The sequence below is a fragment of the Oncorhynchus mykiss genome, chromosome 10 (genome assembly GCF_013265735.2).
Source record: "Oncorhynchus mykiss isolate Arlee chromosome 10, USDA_OmykA_1.1, whole genome shotgun sequence".
NCBI lineage: Eukaryota > Metazoa > Chordata > Actinopteri > Salmoniformes > Salmonidae > Oncorhynchus > Oncorhynchus mykiss.
The window spans coordinates 49,243,042-49,260,768 of NC_048574.1; the positions used below are offsets into that span (position 1 = coordinate 49,243,042).

Below are 17,727 nucleotides of genomic sequence, written 5' to 3' on the forward strand. Positions count from 1 at the left end.
TGGCCAGATTCTGAGTAATGAGACTAGACTTAATGTTGAAATAAAAGGCTCTTTCTTTGTAAAAGAGGAGTTGAAGTTGAACTTTGATAAACATAACACACAAAAAACAGAGAACAGGATTTCCAAGCAATTTATTATTCCAGCATAGACCACCACAGTGTGGACCAAGTAAGGTACAACTGCGAGAAATAATCACAATTTAAAATAGTTTGCATTTACATGACATCCTATTTTCTTTTGTGCTAAAATATTGCAAATATATATATATAGAGAGAGACATATGTATTTACTAGTAGTATAAATAGCAGAAACAAAAAAAATCTCAAGGTGCTACATTAGCATTTTTATGACATCACCTCTCCCAAATTCTCCTGGATTAAACGTATTTCACTTCTCCACCCATGTTATTTTACGCCAAAGCTCCACCTTTTCATTCTTCCAACTTTGACATGAACCTTCCACTAAATATGAAGACCTGAGTTGTTTTCTCATATAATGCCTATTTAGAATGGGGGAGGGGAGCTGTTGCATATCGGTAATATATAGTATGACCTCTCTGAAGTGCCATTCCTTTTATGTGCCCAAGTGTTTCACAGCATACAGTGGGCCTACTGTCGCAAATTACTTTGAAAATCAGCATGCAATAAACCAAGTGCCTTTCCCCCCTCCCCCCATACTTAATTCAATGCAGTGCAAGTAAGTCTGTATTTTGGGGGGGATTCAGTGTGTTTTGGTGTTTTCTCAAGTGAAAATGCTGTTTAGCGTGTCCTCCAATAGGAGCAACACAACACAGGCGTTCAGTGGTGGGGACTGTTTGCATTTAGAGTTTAGTCATTGACTTGATTTCTAAGTGTTTTCAGTTTTACTAGTGAGAGTCGGTCTTTCTTTTTTTTTCATTGCCAATAGCATGGAAAGTACCTGAGCAAAGCATTTCATTCCCAGGCATGTGCGAAAGCATGCAGTGCTTCTGTAGCGCTTCGGGGGACTGTCTACATACCTTTCTAAATCTTTATTTTTACACTTTTATGCCTTTATGCCTTTTTACACTTTTATGCCTTTTGTGCTGCTTGTACTAACACAAACCTTTTCCAGAACAGAAATAAAACACCTTCTCCTTCACTCTAATGTGAAGACCACTGTGGCACTGGTGCCACTCCTGAATCCTGCTCAAAGGGATTCTTTCTGAGTATGCTGCGTCAAAATTGTACCAAAGCCCAGATCTGATTGGACTTCATTTGCTGTTGACAAACTGGGGTCTAGGATGTTCGTAGGTCTGATTCTCGATTTTGCCACGTCTAATTTGAATAATGGAGGAATGTAGAGTGTGATATCTTCTCTCCCATCTTTATGATGCCTAATCTCACATTTTAAATCTATTTGTTGTCAACTGTCAGAGGGACTATAGGCTATAAGTTGACACACTTCTATGAATATATCTGAAGTTAAAGATTCCTTTACATTTATTAAAAAGAACAGTATACGTATTTAACACAACCTACCCAGCTACATTGATTGTACAAGAATGAGGTCACTGTTACATTTTGCTGATGTTCAATATCAGATAACTATATTAAAGAGTAGTCAATTACTGCACCATATTTTTTTGCTACTGTATGTTTCACCTAGAACCAGGGAGCCATTGTTGTGTATTTGATGGTATTTTGCAATAAAAGCACAAGTCAAGATCCTAATGACTTAAACTCTTCCTTGATAAGAAAGGTGTGGAATGTGAGAGTACAGCACCTCAGTGTTCTTTTCTAAATCTGTACCACAAACCAGTCTAGTTGAGATATGTCGTATACCCAAAGAAACACAGTAGAAGCAGAAATGCAGAAAAAGTTTGTTTTGTTTAAGATAATGGTCATCCTTGCCTGGTCAAATAGAAACTCAGCTGGCCTTCAATCTTCACATTCTAATGGCTGGTTATACATCTGTTATACATTCTACCCTTCGCCCTAAAACTGATTTGCCGTACCTCCCTTTACCCAAGTCCCCTTCTCTCACTTGCTCCCTCCCGCCTCCCTCTCTATCTGGTTGTTATGGTGTGGAAACTGCTGACTGTTTATTTCTGAAAGTCTCAAAAAACGCCAGCATGCCCTTTTTGGCTGTGGAGGAGCCAGTCATGGGTGGGGACAGTCCTTGGTGAAGGGGAGCTGGGAAAGTGAAGCCGTCCATGGAGTTGGCCCTCTTCACCTTGGAACCCGCCTGCCACATTTTGGACCTGGGTGGTGGAGTCTGGGCCACCAAGCACTTCTGGTACTGGACCTGCAGGGGGCACAATGGAGCCATGTTAAGCAGTGACCTTAGTTTCTCTTTCATTTTAGAAAGATACCATACATGACTCATGGCTCTAGTACATTCTCTACCAGTACCTACAAATTCCGTTAAAATATTCATCATTCAGCCATGATAGCATGTTTAAATTCAAGTATTTATCATGCTAGCTTCACCTCTGCGTCTACAAAAGCCATTTTGTACGTTAGTTCTCCAGCCCTGTGTTCCATCCCTTAGTCACTCACCATGCACGCAGCCTGCACAGCCTCAGAGATGATCCCTGCGTCCGGCTCACACCAGAAAACATGACATTCAAACCGCTGCGTCCCGCAGTCCACTATCACCGCAAAGGTGTGTGTGTCATGGCCCACACCCAGAAAGGTCAGGTAACGCACTTGACATTCCCAGAAGGGATCATCTCCATCCTGAAAGAGAAATCCCAGAGAAGGTAACAGACAGAAAGAGAAAAAAAGTGAAAGAAGGAGAGAGAGAGAGAAAGAAAGTGAAAGAAGGAGAGAGAGAGAGAGAGAGAGAGAGAGAGAGATAGAGAGAGAGAAAGGGAGAGAGAGAGGGACAAAGGGAGAGACAAAGGGAGAGAGAGTGTAAGAGAGAGAGAGAGAGAGCATCAGGTAGACAGAGAAATGTAATCATTTCATTGGTTGGTCTGACCACTGCATTTACAGGTTTCCTGAGCACTCCTCACCTCTCCTTTCCAGAGTGAAAGCACAGTGTCGGAGATGTGGATGACGATGGGCTCCCACTCGTCACTGTCTGAGGTGTTCATGATGCTCTCTATGGCCCGGTTCAGCACCTCCATACCTGCCAGAGGATCTCACATAAAGCCCCTTAATAAAGCTGCTTCAGTAACAGCCCAGTGACTTCTAAAAGTACTGTAAAAACCAAGGTTAGGGTTAGATCACCTGTTTTGAGAGGAAATGATCCTAGCCTCAACTCTTCTTCATTGTACTACACAGTATACTCAAACGACATTCCAGTGATTGCGAACCTATGCGATCATCACCTCGGGTGTGTAGTCTCCAATGACGACTAATGGCTTGTCATCATTAATAAGAAAACCTCTTTGGTAGCTACAATCTGCCTTTATTGCCTTGCAGAAAGCCTTTAGTCAACTGAAATTGGTACTTAATGCAGGTAAAACCAAGCATATGTTGTTTTCCAAAACGCTTAAAAATGTATCTGATGATTTATGCATATATACATTGGATGGTGCCCACATTGACCGTGGGCCGCCTTTTAAATATCTGGGCATCTTAATGTTTAGGAAGTTGAGACTTAAAACGGGCTTCCTTTATAGGAATAGGCCATGCCTTTCGTTAAATAGCACAAAGCAAATCATTCAGTCGACATTCATAGCGGTTCTAGACTATGGCGATATTGTCTAATGCAAGCAGCTGCCACTGAAGACATTGAACGCAGTTTATTACAGGCTTACATTACTTCATTGTTAACCTACAGACGTACGAGCTCCCAGACCCAGTATCAAGGATGGCTAACTCTGGGGATCCCTTCTATCTCCACTGAGTTAGGTTAATCTGCTATTAGTTTTTTTTGTTGCACCTTACTTGTGGAATAATCTCCGAAACAATTGAAAGGTTAAATAAAAACCTCAGTGGAACACAATATCTCCGACATAAAGCATCTGGGACTGGGCGTTTATGTCAGTTAGTCATCTGATCCAGCTAACAACACCTTGATGGATGCTACCGTTTTGGAGCCTGTAATCAATAATCCATTTTCTGAAAGAGTGCCGTGTTACATACTGCGAGACGAAGCCTCGCCTGGGGACAGCCAAATACACAGTGAACCTGAGAGTTACCTAGCCATGAGACGTGACTCGGCGTATTTGCTGAGGCTAAAGAGACGATGTCCTCTGTCCCGTTATCCGGCCCCAATTTTAAACATGCCTGTGACTCCTGGCTGCGGTCTAATCCTCTATATCTGGTGATGAGATATTACAGATCCTCTTCCCCTGTTGACTCTCAAGGTTGTTACAGGAAAGGGAACCTTGGCTCGTTTAAAAAAAATCTAGTTCAATTAGATGACAAGTTTGATGGTATTTTGCCAGTTTAATAAATCAATATGGTGAGATTAGAATACAGTAAACCTACCCATCGCCCTGGAGACAGGCAGGTTTCCGATGTACTGCACCTCAAACTTCTGCACCCTTTTCCTCATTGCATCCAGGAAGTCCACTGCATTAGAAATACGAATATAATGTATCACACGATTTCTGCCACATTATGGAGTTTACCATCCGTATAAACTACACATGGCTCCAGTCAGACAAATCCCTACAAATTGTAACGGGTGGGTTTCTATGGGCTCTGAGCTCAGCCAGGCTACAGCACCTTGACGTGGCAGGTCCTCAGGGGAGATGTTCTCCATTGTGAGGGAGCGGGCCATAGATGGGCTTCTAGTCGTCTTCTCTGCCATGATCTGGATACACACACAGACACATCATGGAATGGAACCTAGACTCCTACGGTGGGCTGAAAGGGAAGTTCAACCACTTCCTACGCTGGAAACCTTTGGTTACCTTTGAGCACATTTCATGCAAAGCCGTGGCGATGGTTTTTGCTGGGGCGCTGCAGCGAAACACATGGCACTTCAGCATACAGGTGTCTTTGTCACTGGCCACAAAGGCAAAGTCTCTGTAAACGGTGCGGAACACAAAAGCAGAGGTTAAACACAGAGAACGGGCATCTATATGTCTGGTTTGTGGGGAAGTTAACCGACTTCACAATTCATCTGGTGATCTGGTACTGTATGTATGACAAGATAATAGCATTAGTAGGAATGGGATGGAATTCAGAGCCATATTGAACACACGCGACACATCAAACTATCGCTTCTTCGGCACAACTACTGTGCCGCATGACCTCGTTGGTCCACTGAACTGAAACCAGTGGTACACCAGCCAGTATCACGTAACAGTTGGTTTGATAACATGCACAATCATCAAACGACTAAGCAACTGAGCACTGAAGACAGCACAGGCTCTCGCAACATTGACGCTATCAGCTCCATTCTGGCTCAACACATTGTGACCTCAGCAGCTGATAGGGGCAGGTCACATCAGATGTCAGGTCTATAAGTACCAGTGATGCATATGGACAGACGTTGTTCTCGGGACTTTAAGGAACAGGGACATGGAATACTGTCGCCCTGTCACCAATTTCTAATACCAGAAAAGGGACAAGAGACTCACCATCTCTTCTACACTATATTCACATATCAGAGCAAAGTCACTCAACTGACATTGTAATGTAAACTCTCTGACAAGTAGTCAGTTCATAAAGAACTGTTCGGTGTGCATATGTGCAGTTACTAACTGGGAAAAAGCTCTGTGGTTGCAGTTTGATGGCTTTACGTGGCTTTACGTGTGTAATTATCTCTATAACATCCTCAGTGACCTCGAGCAACAGTACTGTTTTATAGTCCACAACTCTGGTGCACCAGGATATGCCGATGCCTGTGAAAAGAACTAAGAGACCTGCAGCTTTTTAATTGAGGGAAAAGAGGGAATAACAGATGGGCTTCCCTTTTGGCATCAAAGGTGGACCCACAAACGGTAGGGTGGGATTCTTCCTCTCTATTAAATCTCAGGGAACCACTCAAACAGATTGGCAGTCGGTGCAGGCCACTATGTCCTCTGATCTTGTCCACACAGCATCTCGCCACCACGTCACCAAAAAAAACGAGTGAATCTATTATGACAGACGTAGCCGGCCCTAGCCTTTTGGGGGCCTTAAGCAAGATTAGGTTGCGGGGCCTCCCCACCTAGCGGGCAAAACCTTTTAGAGGCCCCCCACTTGACAGCAGAGAGAACATTTGCCAAATTTCGTGCAATTCTACACAGTTCGCCATGGGGAGTAAAGAAAATGTTGCAGTTTCAAAGCAAGCTTCCATGCAATTCTACACATTTTACCATGGGGCGGAGAGAAAAATGTGTAGTTTTACAGCTAATTTCTTGCAATTATACTAATTTTACCATGGGGTGGAGAGCACAGAAGGTTGGTGGCACTTTAATTGGGGAGAACGGGCTCGTGGTAATGACTGGGGCCAAATTAGTGGTATTGGTATCAAACACATGGTTTCCATGGTTTCCAGGTGTTTGATGCCATTCCATTTGCTTCGTTCTGGCCATTATTATGATCCGTTCTTCCCTCACCAGCCTCCAGAGTGGAGAGACATTTTTGCCGTTTTAAAGCAAATTTCCTGCAATTCTACAAATGTTACTAAGACTTACAGTGCCTTGCGAAAGTATTCGGCCCCCTTGAACTTTGCGACCTTTTGCCACATTTCAGGCTTCAAACATAAAGATATAAAACTGTATTTTTTTGTGAAGAATCAACAACAAGTGGGACACAATCATGAAGTGGAATGACATTTATTGGATATTTCAAACTTTTTTAACAAATCAAAAACTGAAAAATTGGTCGTGCAAAATTATTCAGCCCCCTTAAGTTAATACTTTGTAGCGCCACCTTTTTCTGCGATTACAGCTGTAAGTCGCTTGGGGTATGTCTCTATCAGTTTTGCACATCGAGAGACTGAAATTTTTTCCCATTCCTCCTTGCAAAACAGCTCGAGCTCAGTGAGGTTGGATGGAGAGCATTTGTGAACAGCAGTTTTCAGTTCTTTCCACAGATTCTCGATTGGATTCAGGTCTGGACTTTGACTTGGCCATTCTAACACCTGGATATGTTAATTTTTGAACCATTCCATTGTAGATTTTGTTTGACAGTGTGTTCAGGGTGATGAGCTGTGTTGCTTTTACGCCAAACATAACGTTTTGCATTGTTGCCAAAAAGTTCCATTTTGGTTTCATCTGACCAGAGCACCTTCTTCCACATGTTTGGTGTGTCTCCCAGGTGGCTTGTGGCAAACTTTAAATGACACTTTTTATGGATATCTTTAAGAAATTGCCACTCTTCCATAAAGGCCAGATTTGTGCAATATACGACTGATTGTTGTCCTATAGACAGAGTCTCCCACCTCAGCTGTAGATCTCTGCAGTTCATCCAGAGTGATCATGGGCCTCTTGGCTGCATCTCTGATCAGTCTTCTCCTTGTATGAGCTGAAAGTTTAGAGGGACGGCCAGGTCTTGGTAGATTTGCAGTGGTCTGATACTCCTTCCATTTCAATATTATCGCTTGCACAGTGCTCCTTGGGATGTTTACAGCTTGGGAAATCTTTTTGTATCCAAATCCGGCTTTAAACTTCTTCACAACAGTATCTCGGACCTGCCTGGTGTGTTCCTTGTTCTTCATGATGCTCTCTGCGCTTTTAACGGACCTCTGAGACTATCACAGTGCAGGTGCATTTATACGGAGACTTGATTACACACAGGTGGATTGTATTTATCATCATTAGTCATTTAGGTCAACATTGGATCATTCAGAGATCCTCACTGAACTTCTGGAGAGAGTTTGCTGCACTGAAAGTAAAGGGGCTGAATAATTTTGCACGACCAATTTTTCAGTTTTTGATTTGTTAAAAAAGTTTGAAATATCCAATAAATGTCGTTCCACTTCATGATTGTGTCCCACTTGTTGTTGATTCTTCACAAAAAAATACAGTTTTATATCTTTATGTTTGAAGCCTGAAATGTGGCAAAAGGTCGCAAAGTTCAAGGGGGGCGAATACTTTCGCAAGGCACTGTATATGTCATGTTAATAATAGCTGAGTGAGAGTAACTAAAACAATCAATAGGGGCCCCCTGGAAGTCAGGGCCCCTGGGCACATGCCCTGCACAGCGGATCGGTAGTCGGCCATGATTACTACAAGTTTAGATAGCTGGCTAGACTAACATAACAATAAAAAAAATGTGTTAGCTGATTTGGCTAATTGAGTGACTGTCAGTGACTGACATGGGAGAAAAACTGCTGCACAAGCAAATTTCGAAATTACACTTTGTGAATTCTACTATTCTAACGCTGAGCAGTAATTTGGGGGCCCTTAGTGACCGCTTATGTCGCTTATGCTCGGAGCGGACCCTGCATAATCCACGTCTTTGGTTTGGGTGTAATACAGTAAAAGCGAGGAGTATAGTGCCTTCAGAAAGTACTCACACCCCTTTACCCCCCCCCCCAAAAAAAAAAAAATTGTGTTACAGCCTGAATTTAAAATGTATTAAATTATGATTTTGTGTCACTGGCCTACACACAATACCCTATAATGTCAAAGTGAAATATTTTTTTGAAATATTTACAAATATTAATTTAAAGTTAAAAGCTGAAATGTCTCGAGTTAATAAGTAATTCAACCCCTTTGTTATTGCACGCCTAAATACGTTCAGGAGTAAAAATGTGCTGAACAAGTCACATAATAAGTTGCATGGACTCACTCTGTGTGCAAGAATAATGTATAGCTTCTTAAGGATCGGACCCTTTTTTTCAATTTTCGCCTAAAATTACATACACAAATTTAACTGCCTGTAGCTCAGGACCGGAAGCAAGGATATGCATATTCTTGATACCATTTGAAAGGAAACACTTTAAAGTTTTTGGAAATGTGAAATTAATGTAGTAGAATATAACACATTAGTTCTGGTAAAAGATAATACAAAGAAAAAACATGTATTTTTTTTATTTTTTTTACCATCATCTTTGAAATGCAAGAGAAAGGCCATAATGTATTATTCCTGCCCAGGTACAACTTAGATTTTGTCCACTAGACAAAATCTAAGCAGAGTATGTGAAATGTTTGAAACTGATCCAATGAACCATTGCACATCTGTTCAAAATATACCAAGACTGCCCAAATGTGCCTAATTAGTTAATTAATACATTTTCAAGTTCATAATTGTGCACTCTCTTCAAACAATAGTATGGTATTCTTTCACTGTATTAGCTACTGTAAATTGGACACTGCAGTTAGATTAACAAGAATTTAAGCTTTCTGCTCAAATCAGAAAGTTGGTTGGTGGTTGAAGATATCCCTCTAGTGGTGTAGGGGCTGTGCTTTGGCAAAGTGGGTGGGGTTATATCCTTCCTGTTTGGCCCTGTCCGGGGGTGTCCTCGGATGGGGCCACAGTGTCTCTTGACCCCTCCTGTCTCAGCCTCCAGTATTTATGCTGCAGTAGTTTATGTGTCGGGGGGCTAGGGTCAGTTTGTTATATCTGGAGTACTTCTCCTGTCCTATTCGGTGTCCTGTGTGAATTTAAGTGTGCTCTCTCTAATTCTCTCTTTCTTTCTCTCGGAGGACCTGAGCCCTAGGACTATGCCTCAGGACTACCTGACATGATGACTCCTTGCTGTCCCCAGTCCACCTGGCCGTGCTGCTGCTCCAGTTTCAACTGTTCTGCCTTATTATTATTGGACCATGCTGGTCATTTATGAACATTTGAACATCTTGGCCATGTTCTGTTATAATCTCCACCCGGCACAGCCAGAAGAGGACTGGCCACCCCACATAGCCTGGTTCCTCTCTAGGTTTCTTCCTAGGTTTTGGCCTTTCTAGGGAGTTTTTCCTAGCCACCATGCTTCTACACCTGCATTGCTTGCTGTTTGGGGTTTTAGGCTGGGTTGGGTTGGGTTTCTGTACAGCACTTTGAGAAATCAGCTGATGTAGGTCTATACAAAAATATTTGATTTGATTTGATTTGATACTGCATGTCTATGGCCTGAAATATTTTCTTTGTTACTTACAACCTCATGCTAATCGCATTAGCAGCCTGCGTTAGCTCAACCGTCTTGTGGAGGGGGGGGGGGGGGGGCTATCCCATTGAAGTTAACATAATATTTACATAATATTTTAATGACTACCTCATCTTTGTACCCCACACATACAATTATCTGTAAGATCCCTCAGTCAAGCAGTTAATTTCAAACACAGATTTAACCACAAAGATCAGAGAGTTTTTCCAATGACTCGCAAAGAAGGGCACCTATTGGTAGATCTATAAAAGTAAAAAAAACAGGCATTTAATATCCATTTGAGCATGGTGATGTTATTAATTACACTTTGGATGGTGAATCAATACAAACAGTTACTACAAAGATACAGGCGTCATTCCTAACTCAGTTGCCGGAGAGGAAGGAAACTGCTCAGGGATTTCACCATGAGGCCAATGATGACTTTAAAACATTTACATAGCCTAATGGCTGTGATAGGAGAACACTGAGGATGGATCAAGAAAATTGTAGTTACTCCACAATACTAACCTAAATGACAGAGTGAAAATAAGGAAGCCTGTTCAGAATAAAAATATTCCAATACATGCATCCTGTTTGCAATAAGGCATTAAAGTAAAACTACAAAAAAATAGTCAAGGAAATTAACTTAATGTCCTGAATACAAAGTGTTATGTTTGGGCCAAATCCAACAAAACACATTACTGAGTACCACTCTTCATATTTTTAAGAATGGTGGTTGCTGCATCATGTTATGGGTATGCTTGTCATCGGCAAGGACTAGGGAGAGCTAAGCACAGGCAAAATCCTAGAGGAAAACCTGGTTCAGTCTGCTTTCCAACAGACACTGGGAGACAAATTCACCTTTCAGCTGGGCAATAGCCCAAAACACAAGGCTTACCAAGACGACATTGAATGTTCCGGAGTGGTATAGTTACATTTTTTTTACTTAAATTGTCTTGAAAATCTATGACAAGAATTGAAAATAACTCTTCAACAATGAACTTGACAGTGTTTGAAGAATTTTTAAAAGAGTAATGTGCAAATATTGTACAATCCAGGTGTGCAAAGCTCTTAGAGACTTACACAGAAAGACTCACACCAAAGGTGATTCTAATATGTGTGTTAGAAGGGGTGTGAATACTTATGTAAATTAGATATTTCTGTATTTATGGGATATTGCGTGTAGATGGGTGAGAACAAATATACATTTAATCCATTTTGAATTCAGGCTGTACCACAACAACATGTGGAATAAGGCAAGGGGAATACTTTCTGAAGGCACTGTATATGGGGAGTATTTGTCATAGCGAAAGGTGCGACTTTACAGTTTAACTCAGACTGGCAGAGTAGAAAGGAGTGCAACTTGGCTCAGGGGAGCTGATCAATTGGACACGACCCAGCAATCTATCCTGGTCCATTCGTCAAAAGAAAAAGAAGCCCATTCAACTGTAGTAGAAAACCTGTGAGATGAACATTGAGATACACACTGTAAGATACACATTAATGCGTCCTCCACTTGGCTCTCAAAGGAATGCAATCACTATGGCTTCTAATTGATTCAAATGCAGTTTGAGCTGAATTTACCTCAGGTACCCCTGTATACCATTATGAATCTCACTTTATAGATCAATCATCAGCAGTAATATTTTGGCAAGACAACCGCCTGGGATAGTACTGAGTGGGCATTTTGTTGTGAGACAAGGACAGAACAGCACATTGCATAAGAAACAAGGGTCCACTACAAGTCGAGAAGGAAATAGACAGGGGTTCCTTTGAACATGCATGAGAAACAGGGCAGGCATTCACATACAGTACATTACATGTCGACAGAAGCACGTTACATTATCGATGAGACACTAGAGCATGACTACAGAAACTACACAGAAGCTTCCCGAGGCACCAAGCGTTCACTTGCGACCATGATGCAAGCTGTCAAAGTCACAAATGGCACGTCAACAGAAAATGAGTTGACCAAGAAGAGAGTGATTACCTGTCTCTGTTTTCATGAGTGGCAGTTAAAAAAAAGAAAGAAAGTTCATTATTACAACTACTTCAAATATGAGACAAAACTCTTGCATTGGTTTACAACTATGATCATAACACAATATAGCGTACCGTGTGTAAAAATGTCACACCTATATATTGACTTATTTTCAGTAGTTTCAGTCTTGGATTTTTCAAATCCTTAGCATTTTCTATCATTGTCACGTTTCTTCCTCGGGGCTATTCCATTCTACTTAGATGTAGTTCCACTGACACTGCCATCAGATCAATGCCTGAATGTTCTCCACCAAGAGCGTAGACGAAAATATAGCTGCCCTCAAATCCACTCAACATGAGCACCCCTGTGTATTACAATAGGCCATAAACACCTGTGACCCAGAAGAACTAACCTTACCCAAGGCTGTATAGCCCATAAAAAAACAATATCATATAAATAATTGACTTTCTTCACTCAATGGAATATTTCCATGTCATCAAGTATACACAATAACAACAACTTTGAACAGTCTTTCCTGACCGAACAACCCAAGAGCATTGTGCTTAGTTGGTCAGTTCACCATATTATACCGTGTTTCAAAATGTAACTACAGATATTTTCATCTCTTGTAGACAGGATGGAACGTGTAGGATAATGAGCAGCACTGGTTCCGTTGCTTGGGTTTTCGTCACTGATTATTTGTACATATCAGGGCGGGGGAACTTCGCACCTGTGGTGAAATTAGCTATGGCTGAGAGTTTACTTTTGCGAGGGGGGGGGGGGGGGAGACTTCGTAAACCGGAACTCCCAATTTCGAACACCTATGGACCCTGAAATAAATCACAAAGCTGACCAAATTAGGTGATATTTTCATTCTGGGAGAGAGGAGTGGGGGTATTTGCCCATACGATCCCCAGGTTGGCCCACCTGCCGTTGTTGCATCCCACGCCCCACACACGGATGTTGATGATAGGTTGGCAGTGGATAAGGCTGCGGTCCACTGGGTCCATCAGGCTAAGGGTGTCCTTCTTCAGCACCATCATCATGTCCTGGCCCTGGGAGAGACAGAGGTGACAAGGTGGGGGGGGCTTCAGTGGGACTGCTTTATGGTGGCAGTAAGGGTAATCTGGCCTGCAAGCAAACTGCAAGCTCACATGTACTGGACCAGACCCAAGGTCGTATGAGGTACTGAGGGTTCTCAAAGCTACTAATGGTTTCATTTAAAGGAGTAACGCACAATAAACAATTGCACAATGAGCCATGTACTGCTTTCCAAAATAGACCAAACTAAAACAAAACCTAATAAACAAGTAATGTTACTGTATTCTACTTCACCACCCACCATTACTCCCTCTTACCTCTCCCCAGGCGCCTAGTGCATCGCGGCCCTCAGCCTTGCTGCTGGACAGCTGCTGGATGCAGTTATTGACAGCCAGACTGCTCTTCCCCGGGGTCAGCTCCTCCTCTGGGATCTCCACCCAGCCCAGTGAGCGCACCGCAAAACACTGACCAAGACAACCACACCACGCCAACAGGGCCCAGGAGGCAGCGGAAAGGAGTGGATGGTAGAGATGAGGAGGAGGCAGAAAGAAAAGATAATGAGCAGAGAGTGTCAGAGAGAGATGTGCCTGGATGCGCAGTGTTTTTCCGATCATATGCAGTATAAAAGGTTATAAGTGTCTTCGGGCATCTACAGTATATCAACATGATGCATCCACGAAATGCATTTAGCGACTTTCAATCACTACTGCTCCTCACTGTGACTTCAAAGATAACTCTCATATCCTTTTAGTGGACATGGTCTATGAACTCCTCTAAGAGCTGCCTAGCCTGGGCCAGAAAAACAACTATCGACCAGGGCTTGCATTATAAAAAAAAAAGGTGTCCTCTTTTAACCCTCAGCGAATAAATGACGGCAAATACGGTTAAGAGTTCTGATTCAGCTAGAAAGCATGAAAAAAACAAAAAAACGTTTTACAATAAGCTGACGAAAAATGGACAAATCTGGTGTTATGGATGTTATTGGTCAGAACATGCTGTGCTGCAGAAGGAGAGGGATTTGGACACCGTAGCCCACTCTACCTTGGAGTCAGGATCCATGTTGGTGCAGAAATAATCGTCCTGCCAGGAGATCCTGTGGGAGATTAGCAGAACAGTCAAATTACATGAAGGATTACCACCACGACAGCACAAATGACACGGTAGCCTTTTCTGCATCCCTCACTGCTGCCCCGGATGATGCTGTGTGGAACATTGTGTTGTATGTCACCATCTCGTCCTTTGTTGATCTGTTTTGTGTTTGACTTTGAAAGTAAAGCCCTTGCCTGCCACTGATGGAAACAGCTGTTGAGTGAGCAGTGGATGACAAAAACAAAGAGAGAGCTGGTTTGATTGCCTTCATTGCGGACTGACTCAGAGGTGGAGTTCTCATTAGCCCTCTGATACAGCTGACTGGAGACAATCCCAAGAGGCTGCTATTCCTGCAACCAGGAGCCCACTGAGTCAAGACTCTCCCTCCCTTTCCATTGCACTCTTTGGTGAAGCAGAGTAGGATGTGATTATGTCCATTATAAGACCTATGGATTTCTTGATGCTGTGCTCAGTGAGCTGAGTTTCACTATTCTCCGCCATCTCTGCCCATACAGAATGTTAAGCTCCCAGGTGTCAAATGCACCCTGATTCTACACATGACCACTGCAGCAGAGACTGTGTTTAACGGTGGATTCAACAACCTCTACATGTTACAGGACACAGTGCCAGAATAACTTGTGATAATTGAATTGTTGTGCGCTTTTGCCCGTAATGGTATAAGCAAGGCAAGGCATATGTAATGTTAAAGAACTTATGAACAACCATCCAGGTGATTTGACCAAACAGGTTGTACCTTGCTTTAGGCTAAAGAAACCTTAGAATACTGGTTTGTGTGACAGATGGTTTAGACTTATCTTCAGGCACTATATTGGATAGATCCCCCCCCACCGCAATTGCCTGTATGTATTCAAATTATGGCACAAAGGCTGGACTGTAACGATATGCCGTAATGGTTGTATCATCTGCACATGACGCCTCAAAGAACTTATCCATTCCCGATAAGGCAGGGGACAGATCTGGCCTCTGCTCAGAACACAGACAATTGAATAATGGGTGTTGTTCCAGGAGGCATAGGGATATATGTGGTCTGCCACATTCCCGGGCCAGTGAAGCCATCATGAGCCCTTTTGCCATCAAAACAGATTCAAAGAGAGAGAATACATCCCATGCACTAACCCTCTCATTTGATTTACACAATCAACGTCTTTTATTTCAAAGCGCTCCCTAAGCATCCGGATCTGCAGGTGATACAAATGTACCTCATCGACCCGTTAACCTTGTAGAATAACTTTGGCACGGAGCTTAATTGTGTCGTACTCAATACTCTACCATGGATGGCCTGAACGAGTTCGTAACAAGGCTACAGTGCTTGTGAAGGTGAATGAGTGTTGGTGTGGGTCTGCAGAGGATTCTGAAGGAGTACCTGTCATTTACGGAGGCCACTGGGCTCTCTGTCAGCCTTGCCCTTGAGCCACGTCTGCCACCAGCCTCCAGGCTCTGGAAAATAGGACATGGGACATTATTAGAGGTGTGATCCTTTCCTCTCTGATGAAATCACATCCAGAATAAAGCAGCCAAAGTCAAACAGCAGGACTGAACTGTGTTTTGAAATTGAAACCCTAACCTTGAGGTCCGTGGCAGTGACGCCATTGACGGCGCTCTGGTCCTCCTCATTGCTGTAGGATGGGTGCTGCCATTGTGTGGTGCCTGTAGGCACGTGCCAGTAGTAGGTGCCAGTGCTGTCCCGGATGGTGCGCCACCCTGACGGCAGGTCAGTGTCCAGATCAAGACTCGGGTCGTTCCAGATGTTGTCTGAAGAACACAGAAGGGATCCCAACGGTGAGAGGCGAAAGCAAGTAAGCTTAATGAATGTGCCCATGACCAATATTACAGTGCATTTGGTGTCACATGAATGAAGTGATGAGGACGATAATAACAGTAGTTTCAGATCTATATATTTCATTATGTTCATAATGGTAGCTGGACGTAGCACAAACACAGCTCTGAGGTCCATCGTACCCAGGGGGCTGCATCCCATCGGCATCTAGCGTTAGCCTAACCCAGTCTGAAGCCCAGGTCAGCCACACGGCTGACCTTACTCTCCACAGCCTGGCAACATGCTAATTCTGTCAAATGCCAGATCGGAATTCGGAGCAGTCCCTCTGCATCACAGCTGGCTAGCAATAGCTACAGTGTCTGAGGCTCGACTCCTTTGTTTTCTCCTAATTCTGAATATGTGATGGAACCGCTTCGAGTTCGGAAAGGGCAAATGATTATGTAACGCACTCACGAAATGACAAATTCTGCACATTAACTCAATGTGCTCAGCTCGAAGGGAGAGCAAGCCGAATAGAGAGGTGGTAAAAAAAAATGTAAGGAGAGAGAGAGAAAGCAAGAAGTGGGTCAGTAGTGACATGAGGGGCTGTGTCCCAAATGGTACCCTATTCCCTATGTAGTGCACTACTTTTGACCAGGCCACATAGGGAATAGGGTGCCATTTGGGACACCGCCGAGGTCACCTGGCCACGGGTGTCTCTCTCACAGCAGAGTGCCACAGTGGCTGTGTTACCCTCAACCTGGGGGCACAAAATGAAAATAGAGAGGCTAAATCAAGCATGCAAAAAGCACTGATGCCTATTTTTCTTTATTTCATTCTGGTCTGTCGTTTGTGTGTGTGCGTGACCCAAATGAATTTGACGTGATTTCATGCCTTGTACATCTCATCCCCATTCGTCTGGCTTTTTAACCCTGGTCACCCCTGTGTCTGGCAATGAAAAACAACACCACACATCCCTGGGATAAATAGCATGGGAAGATTATACCCAGGAACAGATCAGCTGAACCCTGCTACAGGGAGAGACAAATCAATAACAGCAGTGTATAAGAGACTGCAGTGTTAGAGAGAGATGGAGACAGAACTCTTCGGTCTTCGTGGATGCTTCTATAGGCAGGCAGGCGGGCGGGCAGGCCTCCTGGGCTTGGATGACACTACTATTCAATACATTTCACAGTCTGATTGACGGGTCAGTGCACCATCTCCGGGGCGTGATGAAGCTGTGTGAAGAATTAGAACTCATCCCAACCCCGAGGACGAGGCCTCCAGAGGAGACAATTTGGCACAGAGCTCTCCTACTGTAGCCCCCACTCCTATTATTGACCAGTGAGTAATACAGGGGGGGGATTCTAAGAACTAGCATCTGTGGGACATCGTAATGTATGACAGTTTGAAAGAAATTGATATTTTCTGCTTAAAAAAATTGAATGGCAAAGTGCACTTGTCACAAACAACTACTGTATATCAAAGTGGCTGATGCTGTCACTGCTCATACCAGACTAGAGTAGAGCCTTTCTCCCAATTATGCTCCTTGAGATCAGAACAAAGGCTCTGAGCCTATGTGATGTAGCCTAGTCCTAATCCATGTTGCAAAGGTGGGAGACATCTCCTAATGCTGGGTTCTTACCGTTACCCTGGGTTCTTACTTCTATGCTGGGTTTTTACTCCTACGGTGGGTTTGTAGTTTAAGTCAAGCTATTTGGTATTATATAACCTGACACCAGGGCTGATGATGGGTAATCCTCATATCACTAGACCTCAATATGAAAGCCAAAACATAGCGAATCATCGTCTTCCATGCAACTGACCCCATTCATCAAGATAGTGGCACGAATCCTCTCCGGGGTAGCAACATCGTACCGCTCAGACTGCCAACTGTGCAGAG

The 17,727-nt window shown here is 43.2% G+C and overlaps 1 protein-coding gene across 2 annotated transcripts in view; it reads right to left on the bottom strand.

Annotated features, from left to right (window-relative positions):
• Positions 1 to 114: 114 nt before the first annotated feature.
• Positions 115 to 17,727, bottom strand: part of LOC110534182 (amyloid-beta A4 precursor protein-binding family B member 3) — a 32,834-nt gene continuing 15,221 nt past the window's right edge. Inside the window, exons 2-13 of one of the 2 annotated variants that reach the window (XM_021618900.2) lie at positions 15,633 to 15,820; positions 15,432 to 15,505; positions 14,000 to 14,051; positions 13,276 to 13,422; positions 12,845 to 12,972; positions 11,927 to 11,932; positions 4,832 to 4,946; positions 4,644 to 4,731; positions 4,404 to 4,487; positions 2,978 to 3,093; positions 2,520 to 2,699; positions 115 to 2,265 (exon numbers count right to left, since the gene is read on the bottom strand). In XM_021618900.2, coding sequence (XP_021474575.1) covers positions 2,038 to 2,265; positions 2,520 to 2,699; positions 2,978 to 3,093; positions 4,404 to 4,487; positions 4,644 to 4,731; positions 4,832 to 4,946; positions 11,927 to 11,932; positions 12,845 to 12,972; positions 13,276 to 13,422; positions 14,000 to 14,051; positions 15,432 to 15,505; positions 15,633 to 15,820 — 1,406 coding nt within the window. In that variant the 3' untranslated portion in view covers positions 115 to 2,037. The remainder of the gene's footprint in view (positions 2,266 to 2,519; positions 2,700 to 2,977; positions 3,094 to 4,403; positions 4,488 to 4,643; positions 4,732 to 4,831; positions 4,947 to 11,926; positions 11,933 to 12,844; positions 12,973 to 13,275; positions 13,423 to 13,999; positions 14,052 to 15,431; positions 15,506 to 15,632; positions 15,821 to 17,727) is intronic. The other variant, XM_021618901.2, reaches the window with a different exon arrangement.